General features: G+C 31.1%; 1 protein-coding gene across 3 annotated transcripts in view; it reads left to right on the plus strand.

Moving 5' to 3' along the window:
- The window catches only part of LOC118187362 (uncharacterized), a 66252-nt gene that overhangs the window by 20152 nt on the left and 29267 nt on the right, over positions 1-16833 (plus strand). For all 3 annotated transcript variants that reach the window (XM_035357565.2, XM_035357566.2, XM_085806631.1), the window contains 3 exons: positions 1515-1797; positions 6895-7106; positions 15523-15676. In XM_035357565.2, coding sequence (XP_035213456.1) covers positions 1515-1797; positions 6895-7106; positions 15523-15676 — 649 coding nt within the window. The remainder of the gene's footprint in view (positions 1-1514; positions 1798-6894; positions 7107-15522; positions 15677-16833) is intronic.

A 16833-nucleotide genomic window follows, 5' to 3' on the forward strand; every position in this document is an offset into this window, starting at 1 on the left:
TCATGTTTAAAACTAAGTCTAATATCAAAGGGCTACAATGCTTTAATGCAAAGCTGACTCAAACTTCTCATCAGTATAACAATTTAAATATTAACAACTATCACACAAAACTGAAGAATTAAATCTTATCTTAGCCTGCTAAACCTAATAATGTGGCTTCGAGAGACAGAAACACACTCTGTCTTACAGTCCAAAAATCTCACCTTAAATACTCTCAAACTAATTTGCATTCTGCTAGGGAAAAAGAAACAGAAGTGGCAATAAAGATCTAAATCATAAAATAACTAATTATTGATAGTAATAATAATATTGCAGCATGCATATTTTAATACTGAGAGTTACAGCATTGTATTCATAAAATAGTTTTTTTAAAAAAATGAATGGAAATATTTTGTAAAGTAGCTTACATTTCATATTTTCATAAAGAGCAATAAATTTATTCTTGGGACAGCTAAGAAGTTTATTCAGTTAAAAAAAAAAAAAAAATATGAAAACTTTCAGATTTTATATTATGTCCAAAAGGGTGTTTTTTTTAAACATTTTGCATGTTTCCTTTATTGGTTAAATACCATGTTCTTTGCACTTAAAACACATAAACTTCAATTCAACAGCAATATCACAAAATATTTAAAAGCAGCAAAAAAGCATAGCTTTAAAATTTCGTATACACACTCTTGCATGCTGGAGCTAAAAAAATTTTTTCCCGTACAGTGTAGCCATTGCTCGCTTTGAAATAATTGAGTTTGTTTATCAAAAATTCATTAAACTTTTACAAAATTTTAAATAGATAATAAAGTAAATTTGAAATTCAAAATTCGGGTTTCCAAGTGCCCATGTTCGGTTGGAGGACTAGTTATGCAAAATTTGATGACTCTAGATATCCTTGTTTTTTCACAGTGCAAGAAACATTCATGCAAATTCTTCATTATTTAGTTTCTTTAAGTATAATATTTGGTGGCAATAGTTTGTAAAGTGAATCAACACAAAATGCCGTTTTGAAATTGAATAACACAAAATGCAGAAGTCTTAAAATAAAATGATAATTTAATATAATAAGACTTTTTCCCTCCCTAATAAAAAATTACATGATTTAAATCTATGATTTTTTTAAAAAAGTAGTTTTAATTATCATTTAAGTTAGTGAACCCTGTTCACATACTTTATCATAACAATTTTTAAAAAGAGAGAAAGTTAAAGAAACTAGGAATATATTTAAAGGATGTTTAGCTTATCAGTATATCATATGACTTTTAGCTTCTCATATTAATAAGTATTTTGATTTATTTAAGTCTTTCAAATAATTAACAAGAGTGACCTTTTGATAACTATAAATAGCTAATTAATAGTTTTTAAATGAGTGTAAGTTCATATTTTTGGTCTAAAGATTTGGCTGAGTTCTTTACTTCATTTAAAGCACTATATCCACACTTGTATCAGGATTTTTTGTAATTGTATTACTTCCTACTGCTAATGTGTTACCAATTTAAATGCAAATTATATTTTCCTGCTTTCAGGAATAAATTCGCAAAGATTGCCTTCATTTTCAACACCAAAAACTGATTCTTCAAATGAACCTGATAAAACAAATTCTGAAGAAGTAAAATCAAAGGGAAATTCTGATGAAAACATATCAAACAGTAGTGTGTCAGAAGTCTTCCCAAAAATGAAAGTTCCTGCTGCAGAAAAAACAGTTGATAATCCATCTGTATTACCATCTGATTCTGCCAAAAATCTAGATCTTTTTGAAGAAGTTAAAACTGGGAAAGAAGCAACCAGCCCAGACATTAATACTAAAACGTATGTAATATTTTATATATTTGCATTACAGTTTCTGTGTAATAACACTTGAGTACCTTTAATAAAATTCATGTCCACCAATGGCCAAATGGTTAAAACCATTGAATACTGATAATTCAAGCTATTTTCTAATTCTAGTGAACAGGCTGACTGCATGGGTGTTTTCATGATTTGCCCTGTGTAAAATATAAATATGATCCAATTTCTCCTAGAAAGTCTTTTGCGAAGTCATCTCTTCTCTTAGTTGATAACTCTTGCGTACTTTGCTGTGTTGAAAGAAATAAATAATAAAAGTCATATGCGATGATTTTCTTTAAGTCACCTTTATATAAAGAACTGCATTTAAACAGCGTTTTTTTGGCTGAATTTGTGTAATTCATTATTTTATTATCTCTTTTACAAATTTTCATTCAGCGACATAATATTTTGGTTATAAAAGAAACTAAGAAAACAAAATATTTTAAATAATAATGACGTAATATGTACCAAATGACAAAAAAATCTTTTGACCAAGTAAAGGCAGTCATGCCACTTGGGTTAAAGAATTGAACCAAATCAGGTGTGTGACAAACCATATGAAGAACCATCTAAACACTAGATGTATACTTTAAACTGTTTCATGGTACTTGGACATAATAAAAAAAAATAAGAAAGCCCGACAAGTGGATATCTTATGAACTCCCTGATGAAAACAAAACAGAATGTTTGGAAGTGTGCTGTAGTCTGCTAAGAAGAAGAATTCCTGCAGTGAATTGTGTCTGTGGATGGAAATGAATATTCTGAGGCAATTGTACACACTTGTCACAATGGTTTGTAGTGAAAGGAACTTGAGGGAGGTCTTCAAAAGCAGCTTTTCATCCAAAGATTGTTTTTTGTATGGTGGTGTTCCCCAGGGTTATTCACTATACATTCCTTCCATAAGTTGAAATGGTAAATGCAATTTAATATTGTGCACATATGAGGCAGATGCATAAATTAAGTTTTCAGCAACTAACACTTGTAAACAGACATAGAGGCCTTTTGCTTCTAGATATCATCCAATCGTATATGGAGTACCAACCAACCATACAGAAAGTCAGCAATTTGAGGTATGAAATTGTGACTCATTATCCATACTGTTCTGACATTTCTCTTAACAGATACTATTTTTTCTGGCAATAAGGCTTTTTTTGTCAGATAAATAATTTGCCAGTAATGCATAAATTTATTGGGCAGCAGAAGACTACATCATTTCTAGAGACATTGATTTATTTGCCACACATTGGCAATCATGCAAGATGCTGCTGGAAATGACTTTGTTTAACTAAGTATTGTATTTTTTAGAGGGGGAATCAGCCTTAAAATTGGCCATTTCATCTTCACCCACCCAATATTAAATTACGGTAGAATGTCATATGCCATACATAATTAGTATCAGATGTGAATAATGGTTAAATAAATATATAAAAAATCATTAGCTTTTTCCCAGACCTTAAATGGATTAATTATCAAAAAATTCCTGACTTATTGACTGCTTATGGTACCAGTGATAAGAACGTGTGAATATGAAGCAGATTACGTGTTCTTGAGTTGTTGACACCCATGTCCCAAACCTTCAATTTCGTTTCAAAGCAGGTGTCCTGGAAGATGAAGACATCTAACAATCATATTAGCGTCATGGGTTCTTCTAAAGGTGTTTTTTGCTTGCGCGAAGAAGAAACATCCTTGCTGTGTGTCAGTGTAGTTTTTCTCTCAAGGTCATTTGATGGCCACTTGATAATAAGGCACAAGCATAAATTTGAAGGTCATGTGTCAAACAGAGTAATGTAGTAAGAAGCAAGGAAAACAACTGTGGTGAATCTAAATTTCTCACTTCATTTAATTGTTTGCGAGTTTTCCCAAAATGAGTAGCATAGCATATTGCCTTCTTATCACTTCTGGTGAAATCTTGAATTTAGCTTTTTGAATGCATATAGCATATGTTTCTTTTTACTTTCTGGTTTTAGAATTTTGGTGGTAAGGTTGTACATAACGCCAAAGTTTTACATCATCTACATTACCTATTGAGTATTGCCATTATGCAAGTCATAAGATCTTTAATTTATACCCCATGAAGCCTGATAAGAAGCAAATTTCTAGAGGTCTTCCATGCAACATCCTTAATTTATCCATCCTTAATGATTCCAGAGAGCTTCCATTCAATTCCTTAATTTATCTTTCAAATTATTAATAATGTATTTAATTTATACAAATTGAAAATACATTTAAATTATAACATATCTATCCTTCTGATGTTCTTTAACATTATCAGCATGACTGTGATTAATAAAGTGTGTTTTTAGCGCCATATGTAGAAGTAACAGAATTCATAACATAATCAAATGGAAGAAAGTTTTTCAACAATTTTTTTTGCTCCTAAAAAAGAGCGGTCTATATCTGATCCCCCTTGAAATCAAGAGAATTTTATTAAAAACTTATGAAAAAATAAAATTACTTTTTTCCTAATTTAAAATTCAAAGCATATTGATAAAGTTGCAATTCTCAATAAGCATATAACTGTTTATTATTCTCTGTGGTAAATAATAAATAAAGGAATGCCAATTATCAGACGTTATTAAATATGTGCTCTTTCAGATGATGGCCGAAGTGCACCATGTGTTCTTCCAATGACACAGAGCTGTTCATTACCAATTGAATCATATCATCAGGCTCATTGCTGATAGCAGTTTTGGTGTAATTCTTGAATTCTAGTATTATCGCACAATGTATTCAGATGATTTTAAAAGACCAGAGTAGCAAAGAGATACTGTCAGAAAGAAAAATTAATTTTTTGTGAATGTCTGTCATTAAAAGTCTGTGCGCACTGTGGCTGTAAATGCAGTCACTCCATCTCATGATCTCCATGTTCAATATCCATAACTGGGAAAGGAAAAAATTTTAAAACATTTTTAGATAATGTCCAATGTTATCAATCCTTAGATAATGTTCAAACATACTTTCACTACTGGTGCAGTAGGACCATCATTTGACATATTCAGTCATATTCTGACTGATAAGTGGTATTTGCATAATTGCAATTTGGCATAAATGCCATCTGATATATTTTATAAGTATGCTATGAAATTTGCCACATCCAGTTCAATGTACCTGGTACAAAATCATTTGGTTTCTAGTTTGATACTTTGAGAAATAATTTTTTAACACATTGTTAACTTTTAGGATAATATATTATGTGTTGATTCTTTAATTATATTTGTCCCATATCATCCCAAGTATTCCATTTAGGTATTTGGTTAATCAGTATCATCTATTTATTCTTATGTACTACTTAGGAAATAAAATATTAGATTATACATCTAAGTAAATAAAAAAAAGATCTTTGCTATTTTTCAGAGGAAAAGATGAATTTTTTTATTTTTAAAAATTATTTTGCAATTACAAGAAATCAGTTGTCTGAATTATAAAGAGAAAATGTTATGTTCCTTTGATTAACTAAGGAAATATTTCAAATTTATGAATTTCACCAGGAGGAGATTGAATTTTATCCACAGCTTTGTAACACTAAATCTCTGAATATCACTGTGCATCTAACATGGAAAACAAATTTCTAGAAATTCTTTTTATCAGAATGTTTGTATTACATTTAGTTTTAAAATTTTATCTCTTTATATGTAAATAAGAATCCTGATGAGTAGTAAAAATTTAAAATAAGACAAAATACAAATTATTAATAAAGATAATTTGTTAAAGCTATTTCCTATTCATTAATAAATCTGGAAACTTTATTAAAAATTCAGTCCATATTATTACTGTTGCTAAAGCTGTATGCAAAAAGTAAAAGCACTTTTGCAGAGGAAAATGTTTTTAAATCCTGAACAATATGCTGATCAGCATTTTATATTCACAGAGTAAAAAGTAAATAATAATATTTGTAATAACTAAAGTCATTCAATTCAGTTAGGTTTTAGGTTTTATAGTATTCTAAGATCATTTGTTTGCTTTTAAAATTTCAAATAAAGCATTCCTTTTTAACAACTAAAGTGTTTTTTTTTTTTTTTTTTTTTTTTTTTTTTTCAAGTATAGGTGTTTTGTAATTTTTTCAGGTTTTTTAAAATGCAATAATTTGGTCAAAGCTACATAAAAAATCAAAATATTATTTTTTTCTATGAGCAGTTTGGTTTTATACTGAAAAATGATATCAGTGTTTGGCATGTCCACTGAAATTCAAAATAACCTTTTCATAGGCATCTTTATTGATTTTGCCAATGGTCCTATTCAGTCTTTCTTTAATTCAGGAATTAATTGTGGTTTGTTCATGTAAATATTCAGCCTGACAAATAAACCTGTAAAAAAGAAAGTTGCAAGTATGACCATGAAGGGTCTGATATCCTGGTCACCATTACGAAGTCAGGTCACGTGCTCATGAAATTTTTTATGAAACAATGTTATTGAGTCATAGGACATAGGACGTATGGCAGGTAGCCCCTGCTGAAACCACATTTCCATAATATCTAATTCATTCAGAGTAGGCATGAAGATAATGTATAATTTATAAACTGTCTGGCATAACACTTCCTGTTTTTGTAATGAGTTTTCATTATTATGATACATTTGTTGCTCTTTAATGAACCACTGTATGACAATTAAACTGGTAAACAACAAATGCTGAATTAATAAAATGCTTGAGAAGTGATGGTAGGTGATGAAATTAATAAGAATAGTGCTGATATAACCTTCAGACATATCCAAGACAAATTTTGCATGATTCAAAACCTGCTAATTTTATGAAACACTGTGTTTAATATGATAAGCCTTCAGTAATATCATATCACATTTGATATGGTGGGCATATGGAGGGAAAATTGTTGTAGTATATGATATGCTGGAAGTAAAGAACTTTATTTTCATAAAGATGTCTCTTATTATAATAAACTTATTATTCTGTACTGCTGTGATTATTCTAACTCACTATTTTAAGGATTTTATGTAATTTTATGTAATTTATAACTCATTTAACTTGTAACTTTTTCTGAAAGAATGAAAGTTGTGCATTGTTATAAGATTTATTATTATTTATTTTGATTATACAAGTTAATCTGTAAACATGTCTTTTAACAGAGTAAGCACCAGCTTATTTGATGATTTTGAAGAAGATGCACTGTTTACTTCAAAACCTCTAAAACCAGCTCCCCAGTCTAAAAAAGTAGAAAATGTTAGTAGTACCACAACAAGTCCAACAGAAAAAATTCCATTTCCAAAGAAGCCTGCTGTTGTAATGTCTGATAAAAATATTGATGATTCTCAGATAATAATTAAAGATAGGAAAGTAGGTTAGTTATTTTTTAGCATATTTGTAAATTTTGATCAGTTGTAATACTTAATCTGCCTCATTTTTTTCTCAGAAACTGTCATGGGCAGTTTTAACAAAATCACAGCAATATGATATTTTTGTTTGCAGCAGATGTTGGAGTTAGTTGATAATATCCAGCCCTTGATACTAGATATCAAGGTAGTTTTTCCCCCTAATAATTTAGATGATTAACTTGTTGCAATCATTTGTGAGGTTGAGACCTTGCCAACCAAGGATGTGCATTTGAATGTTTGCCATCAAAGTCTGTGCTCGAATTAACACTCGAATGCCAAGTTTATGGTTTTATCTGTTTTGTGCACTCTCTGTGAGTTTGTAACTAAATGTTCAGATTCTTCTTTTCTGCCTCTCAGTGTGGAATGCGATCCTATGTTCTATGGTAACTATTGCTCATCTAGATGAGTACTGTCAACCCTCTTAATTTGTAAAAGTAATTTAGAATCACCCTGCATTTATAAATGTATGAGATTTAAGAAATCCAATGAATTCAAGCTGATAATAGATGGGATTGGATTGGCTTGTTATACATAAGTTTAAAGAAATTTTTAATGTGATATATTCTTCATATGATCTTATATATTAATAATTTTAAGGAATTATTGCATCCTGTTATGCATAGTATAAGTAGTTATCCTATTCAGCTGGTAACTGGAAGATCTGTGGTTTTAATTGCAGTATAAACCGATTGATTTCTCACATTATAGATATGACAAAAAATGTAACTTAAGGGTAGCACCAAAACTAAAATGTGAGTCAGATTTGCACAAATAGAGCTAATGGCTTTCCCTAGTCACCCTTTAAGTAGGGAAAATATAAAGAATTATCAAATTTCTCATGCATACTCTCATGGTGTAAATGGTTAGCATATTCAACTGGCAATTGGAAGATTTGTGGTTCAAATTTCATCAAGGGAATGGTTGAATTTTCCTATTTGAATTATTTATTATCAGATAAATACATTTACTTAACATTTTTATGATTATTCATTTATGTGACCACTTATGTTTTTGAATAATCTTTATGAAATTATCAAAGAGAAAAGCTATGCCAATTTTTTTTCAAAGCAAAAATATTTGCTAACCAATAATTAATTGCAAAATTCTAGTAATTTTTACTCTGGCTATGCAAATAAATAGAAAGACATCAACATATAAATTCACATATCATTTGCATATATATTGTCAAATCATATTACAAAGTATGGGATAATCAGCACTTTTGTAAAACATGATATATGTGCAACCTGCATGTTATCATTTTGACATATTAAAATGCCATATATGAGCAAGTCTGTATCTATACATCTAGGAATATAATGGAAAATTGTAATAAAAAACAGTATATTTTTTACAGTATAAAATTGGTAACTAGTAAACTATAAATAGTTAATTCTTGTATATATATATATATACATATATATATATATATATATATGTATTTTAGTTTGCAGATAAGAAGATATTATTTTTTATTAGTAATAGATTAAAAAATGGTATTTCATGAAGAAAGCACCAGTCTCATAATACCACTGTACTATAATATAATAATAGTAATGTAATATCATCTTGCTGAAAATCTTAATGCCTAACAATAAGTTATATATTTATTAATTATGTATAAAAATATTTTGTAGGCAGATATCATTTCAATCAAATGACAAAGTTTGAAATTTACTGATATTTCTATAACTCATTACTATTAACAAATCTCATTTATTATATGTCATATGGTTATAATCAATTTTTAAAACTTGCACCTCTCTCACTTAAAAATTTTTATCATTTAATAATTTACTAGTAATAAATAATGAATCAATTTGAAAGATGCAGGGACCACTAATTTCATGGTGATTATGAAAATATGATCACTGTGTTTTTGAAACAGATTCATTATTTTACCTCCCCTCCGAATGATTATAAAGAACTTTTTAATTTAAACTTGTGACATCAATATTTTATTTAAAACAAAATATATTAACAATCAATAATTAGTTTTAAATCATAATAAGAATGCAAATAAAAATAATTTGTAAAAGTATCATAATGGTTACAAATTTTTACAAAGTATACAAAGCTATTTTACATTTATAGCTTTTTAATCCTGTTAAATTATATATATATATTTCACAGTAGAATGAATTTTGCTTAATATTGGAAGATATTACTTATTAGGTTCACAGTATAGTATTTGTCTTTTCACAGTATTGTTCACAGATATTCAACTATTATATTTTAAAATTAACTTAACCTTTGTTTTAACATAAATTAGTTAGACTCTTCTTAGATGTCTATATATTATTAATTGATGAAAACATATGCAGTAGAAAAATACTTTATGAAAAACTGGAAAATCATGGCCTCTTATATTGTAAAAGGATATACCGTATTTGACGGCATATAAGACGCACTTACGCATTTTTTCCCTAAATTTGGTCTCAAAAAAATTACCTGTGTCTTATACGTGAAGAACACTGGTTAACTTTCAATACTGAATGTTATTTTTAGCACGGATAAAGGTCTAGACACACATAACTTTTTCTACATCTGCCATAATTATTTTGCGCATGCGTGAAATATCTGTCACCAAAAAGCGGCAAAGCTCGAAGCTGATGTCGAAGTTCGAACAGGTTCGACGGTCACATTACATCTATGGAGCCTTTCCTTTTTTACATAGACTTTCTTTGACTCAGCCAACACGTGTGTCGGTATTGTTGCTCTGTATAAACGTGTCGGTATCGGTGCTTAAAACTATTTATTTTAAAAAAATACCCTGGAAAATATGACTACAGGAAACAGGAGATTAAGCTATACAATTCAGTATAAACTAGGAGTGTTAAACTACGCCAAAGTGCATGAAACAGAGCAGCAGCAAGGCATTTCGGTCCACCACCTATCGAAAAAATTATACGTACTTCGCGACTGCAGGAAGATCAACTGAAGACTGCCAAAAAACAAAAACATAACCTTTGACGCCCACCTCCATCTTGGCCGGAACTTGAAAATGCCATAAAAGTGTGGGTGATAGATAAGAGGAAATCTGGATAAGTGTTTCAACCAAAATGATAATCAATGAGGCCAAAAGATTTGCATAAAAGCATGGGAATCAGAACTTTTCAGCGTCTGAGGGCTGGTGCTACAGGTTCATGGAAAGGCAAGGCTTATCAATGCGCGCACAAAAACAGCTATTGTACAGAAAATGCCAGCAGATTATGAAGAAAAAATACTTACATTTCATAGGTTTGCTATAAATGCATGCAAGAAAACTTCTTTTGAGCTCGGTCAAATAGGAAATATGGATGAAATTCCACGTACATTTGATGTACCATCCAACAAGACTGTGAATATTAAAGGGTCTAAATCAATAGCCATAAAAATCACAGGTCATGAAAAAACCTGATATACAGTAGTTCTAACATGTTGTGCTGTTGGCACAAAACTACCGCTGTTTTTCATATTCAAAGAAAAACTCATTCGAAAGGAAAACTTCCAACGGGTATAATTGTTCATGTTCATCCGAAAGGCTGGAATGAAAGTGTGGTTACAGAATGTATGGACGAGGCGACCTGGTGGACTCTTAAGAAAACCTTCTCTTTTGGTTTTGGATCAGTTTAGCGCCCATAGAACTGAAACCATAAAGAATAAAGCGAGAGAATTAAAAACCCAGATAGCTGTCATTCCTGGTGGACTGACTAGCCAATTGCAGCCTTTAGATGTATCGAAGAATAAGCCATTTAAGAAAAAGGTGCGAGAACGATGGAACAAGTGGATAGGAGAGCCACATCAAGCCCTCACACCCTCAGGTAGAATGAAGCAGCCCTCTATTTCACAAGTCTGCGAGTGAGTAAAAAGATCTTGGGAGGACGTAAAGGCTGAAGTAATTGTTAAGTCCTTTAAGAAGTGCGGAATCAGTAATGCTCTTGACGGAACAGAAGACGACACATTATTCGATGATTGTTTATTTGGCTTTTATGAAACGTGAGAACTAAAAGAAACCACATTTTAAGTTATTGTGGTACCGTGCTGTCGCGTGGACTATTGAAACTTTTTTTCCTTGTGTGTGGCCTTCTAAATAAGGGTGCGTCTTATATGCCATCAAATACAGTATATATATATTGGGAGTACAAATAAGTGTCCACCATTTTCTGTAAAAAGGCGCCATTTGTTAAGAAAGAATGATACGTTCTGTTTTATTTAAAGTAATGTCCATCGCTAGCCACTACGTTTACCTACTTTCTAGCAGTGTACAGACACCACATTGGAAGAATGCTTCATCTTTTGAGGTCATCCACAAATCAACTCAAATTTTTGTATCTTTATGTGATGTGAAGCACTGCTGAGACAGGCCATGCGTCGTCATCAATCAAAACAAGTTGTAAACAGAAGGAGCAATGTCTGGTGAATACTTCTCACTTAAGTATTTTTGAGTGGGTTTTGGCCAACGCTGCAACATGTGGATTAGCATTATCATGCAGGAGAATAATTTTGTCATGTCTGGAGCAGTAGTGGATGCATTTTTCTCTGAGTGCTCAGCTCAGTCTTATCAGTTATGTTTGTTATGTACCCAGTAATGGTTTCGTTAGGTTTGAGCAACTCATAATACATGACACCAAGTTTTTTTTCACTAGTTAGCTAGACACCAAGTTGGTTAGCTAGACGTAAAGCTGGTTTTCACTAGTAGCGACCTCTGGTGGCCAAAAAACTGAAGATTGCTTGTGGTGTAAAATAGGTGCCCAGATTTGCAACATTTGTTCTTCCCCTCTTTCTGTGAGTACTTTTTTAGTTAAAATTAATCTTTTGATCAATTTAATAGTCCCCGTTTTTTCATTTTTTGTAGAAAATATTGTAATCGCACAGAATTCCAGGTATTATATTTCAACAGAAATATCTTCTTTTTTTGTGTGTGTTAGTTTGACTTTGGTACTTTTGAATATAATTAAGGACTCTTTTTTTTTTTTTTTTTTTTTTTCTAAAACAGATTGAAAATGGATTCAAAAGGGAATTTTTCATGACATCTATACGTACATCCATATGTATTTATGTATGCATGCATCTTGCATAACTCGAAAGTGATTAGCCATAGAACATGGAAATTTTAAATGTGGGACTGCTACAACATCTAGTTGTGCACCTTCATTTTTTTATTGCAGTCGGCAGAACCAAGTGTATTTATGTGTGTATGTGTATTCAGGGTTCGTAGCGGTCTTTATAAGTGCTTATAAGTCCTTATATTTGAAAATAAAATATAAAGGCCCTTATAGGTGCTTACTTTTTCTTTAAAGCCCTTATTTTTTTGTTTTTAGTGCTTATTTTTTGCTTTTAGTGTTTTTTTTTTTTTTTTTAATGAACGCGCTATTTTTCCCCGTACCAAAGCCGAAACTAAATAAACAACTTTTCTTCCTAATATGAAATGTCAGACGGTGAATCATACTCCCGGCCCGGAAATAGCTTTTCCCCCTTTCTCTGCATTAACATAACCTTTGGTATTCACGAAGAGTACAGACAGGTGCCCGTCGTTCTATTGGTCAAAGAATTGCGAAAGCAGTAGAAAATTCCGATACATTCGGCATTCTTTTACTTCCACCCGAATACTACACACGTTTGAATTTCTATCAAGATCTTAATAATTTGCATTCTCGTTCCGCTTGATCAGTTCATATTCATGTTTATTATGATCATTATGCTTATATTATGAGCATATGTATGAATGTTTATAATAACATAGTTGCAGTAACTGCTGAAGTATAGTAAACTTCCAAATATCGTTGTGTTTTGACACAGATTAGCTTTCTAAGGAATAATATTCGGAATGGCTTAAATAAAGGGAAAGTAATCGAATAGTCAAAATAATTTAATTTTTTTTTTTTTTTTTGGCCAATACATTATACAGTACGAAGATTGGGAGGTTCTCCCCTTTATCCGCAAAATCTCGAATATTGAAACTGTTACAGTTCGCTGCAAAACAAGCAACGGACCTTTTTTTTTGGGGGGGGGTCATTTTCCAATCTGGATTGAATAGGACTAAAAGTTCTGAGATCTACCAACCCAAGCGAAGAATGGTTCTGTTCCGGAAACTTAATGCCACCTGTTGAAAATTAGAATGAAAAACACCCCAGTTATTTATTCTCCCAATACCAGCAGCTATTGATTCCGATTGCGTAATATCACATAGGGAAGAATTATGGCACACATATTGCGCAATAACGTTCGCGATATTTTGCAGAGATAATTAATTTTTATGTTTTGTCCGAGATTTGTTTATGAACACTTAAAAGAGTTTTACTGTGCTTGCTAAGCAGAATATTTTTCAGTTCCATTAATTAATTTTTATATGATGCACATATCGAAATGTCAAAAGCATTTATTTAGCGAAACACTTTAAAGAGCGGCAACTGCCTACCCCCCTTTTTTCCTGCTCCTTTTTTTCAAGTTACGATCGACTGTCCGAATATTCGCCAATTTCCAAATATGCGTGTTAATTAAGCTTTTACTGTTAAAGGATGACTGCATGAAGCAAATTTCTGTCTTCTGATTTCAGAAATGTTCCTCTTTTTTACCTAAATTACTTTGCTTGCAATATCTGTTAAGGGAAAACTGATATACAATGAAAATTTAGAAAATGTTCAGAATTTAGATTTAAATTATTTAAATATCAATATGAATAGAAAAATAAATTGTATTTATTATTAAGTTCCAAGCGAATGCAATAAATATGCTTTATTATTATTTATTTTCTTTATTTTGAACTGAAATTTCATCATCAAATCTTGTGTTAGTTCTGCATAGTTTTTTTTTTTTCCTCTCATTGTAAACTAGTTCTGTAAATTGAACTTTTATTTAAAATTTTTTTAAAAAAAAAAGTAATTATTTTCCATGGTTGAGATAATGCTTATTCTCTCTTAATAAATACTGCATTTCTCATATTTTAAATTACAAGTCTAATTTTTAAGGTTATGCAGTTGTGTATAATGTAATTATACAGGTGCTTATTTTTTTCTTAAAATGTGCTTGAAAAGTGCTTATAAGTGCTTATTTTTTTAACTAAAATGTGGCTATGAACCCTGTGTATTGTTTGTGTATATATATGTATACAAACCCTTCTCCTTACCCGGCCTTTATTTTTTCAATTGTTGGGTCATATTTATATATTTCCAATTACAGAGATGTTTTAAATGATGAAAATATCATGTTTTTGCAATGTCAAATTTTTTTTAAAAAAAGAATTCTTTTGACAGATTACAAAATCTAACTTATATGTAGTTACTCTAACAATATTTAATGTCAGTTTATTCTTGCAACCAGCAGAAAATGTGCATAACTTAACTAGCCATAGAGTGTGTGTGTGATTATGGCAAAGCCTCGAGGGCTATCTGCCTAAGGAAAGGGAGGCCTTCGTGGAGGACTTTCTAAGGGAAACTGGCTCGTATACACGTTACACATGGGGAAAACCACGAAAACGCCCATGCAGCCAGCCCGTTCGCGGGATTCGAACCTTCGACCGAACTACCAGTGTTCAGCGACTTTACCACTCGGCCGCTGGTGGGCCCAACTAGCCATAGAAGGAAGTTGTGTTGTCAGCATAAGATTTTTTTTTTAAATTAAGTTTAGGATTTGAAATGTTTGAATGGCAGAAAAGGTTCAAAATTTTTTAGCCTTAGACTTTTTATGGGATTTATAGGATTTTGAAGATTCTGATGTCTCTTCTGTATTAAATACTGACATTATTATGCCCATCATTTATGTTCGCTTACCATCATAAATGTAATTAACCTGAAAACTTTTTTAAATTCATTTCCTTAACTGTGACAAAACTTCATTTCTTAAGCCTTTTTATTCTGAGGCTACTTCCTAAATTTCGTGGCATTGTATTGGACATTTGAAAATACACATCCAACTTATAAGAGATATAAATTGTTGTAAAAATATTAGACAATATGGATAGGGATTGAGTTAGTTTAATAAAGAAAACTTCATTTAGTCTCGTGCATGAACATTTCATCTGCATTCTAAACTGTATACCTGTTAGTATGAATAATTATATCTTTGAGCATAATGTATTTGGTATTCTTTTTATCAATTTAGCTATGATATTTACTGCTAGTTAAAATTGATTAGAAATGCATCATTGTTAATTTATCAAGTTCACAAATGGTAACGATAAACTGAAAATAATGTTTGATGATTTCTAATGCTCTAAAAGCTTTCGGAAATTTGTCTTTGGGTGATTTATCATAATTTAAATATTGTGTAAGTTATTAATATTAAATTAAAAAAAAATGTTTGTAGATACTTTACATTACTTTCAGTATGTAGCTTTCTTACATTATTTTATTTTATTTATTTATTTATTTATTTTTTTATTTTTTTTTTTTTTTTTATTAGGTGATGTGTCATTGTTTGAAGAGCAAGATTTGGGAGATTATATCACTAAGGATGAAGAATCACTTTTTCTTGTTACACCCTCTAGTGGAGAAAGTAAAAAGAATACTTTACTCTTTTTGGATGATGGGATTTCTTCCACTGAAAATGATTTAAGGTAAAGTTCATGTTTAAATTATATAAACTGTATATATCTGTATATATTGTTTTAATTTATTTAAAGGTATGCTTTGTGCATGATCAAGACAATTACATACTTCTGTTGCAGGTGCTACCATGTATGTTTTTAGTATAATCAGTGAATCCACTTGAAAATGATTAAAACATGAAGTGAAAACTTTTAAGATTTTAATAACTAAGCTGTAAATAAACTTTGTGTTTTAAGTCAATGGTTTAAGCCTCTGGGCCACATGTGCCCCTGAAACGATTTTATGTAGCCGATAAAGACATATCCATTAAAAATGAACATGAATAATACATCAGAAAATCTATGAATTGAGCTAAGTAATTTACAATATGATATTAATACTGTATAGCTCTAGGTACTAATGTTGTATCATATGACACTGTGAAGGTTTGGTACTGAATTTTCAAAAACAAGGATTATAACATTCAAGAAGCAAAGAGCTGTGGCCAGCATACTGATGTTGATGAGACATGCCTGCAAGAACTTGTGGAAGAAGTTCAGTATGCAACCATTCGAAAGCTTGTTAAGGAGTTAGACGGTAGTGGCATGTCTGTTAGTTGCACTAAGCATCAAATGAACTTGATGTACAAGTTCAATCGCTGGGTACCGCATGAGCTGACTCGAGCAGATAAGGACAGACATGTTCAGGCCTGCACTAATCTACCCGAATATTGACACAAGAACAAAATTCTGGACCCGATCATCTCTTATGATGAAAAATAGATTTACTTCAACAACACAGGCTGAGAAGAGAGTTGGTCTGTGCCCTGTTAATTTGTCTGCAGTGTTACAAAGCACTATACGACTAACAAAAAGATCATGCTGTGTATCTGGCAAGATTGCTATGGTATTATCCACAAAGAGTATCTGGATTAAGATAAACTCTTGACAATAAGGTGTAGAGCAAGATGCTAGTCTCTGTTGATGCTGCTATCAAGAAAATATATCAAACTGAATTCCGGCACAAAAAGGTAATGTTCCATCAAGATAATGCAAGACCACATGTGTCTGCATTCACATGCTAGACTCTATACAGACTGGAATATGATCTTTTGCCACATCCACTATATAGCCCCAACATCACTCTTTCATACTTCTACTTTTTTTTCATACCTACATCTATAGCT

Source organism: Stegodyphus dumicola, chromosome 12 (genome assembly GCF_044657685.1).
Source record: "Stegodyphus dumicola isolate Sdum_Otavi_A_Nest chromosome 12, ASM4465768v1".
Taxonomy (NCBI): Eukaryota; Metazoa; Arthropoda; class Arachnida; order Araneae; family Eresidae; genus Stegodyphus; species Stegodyphus dumicola.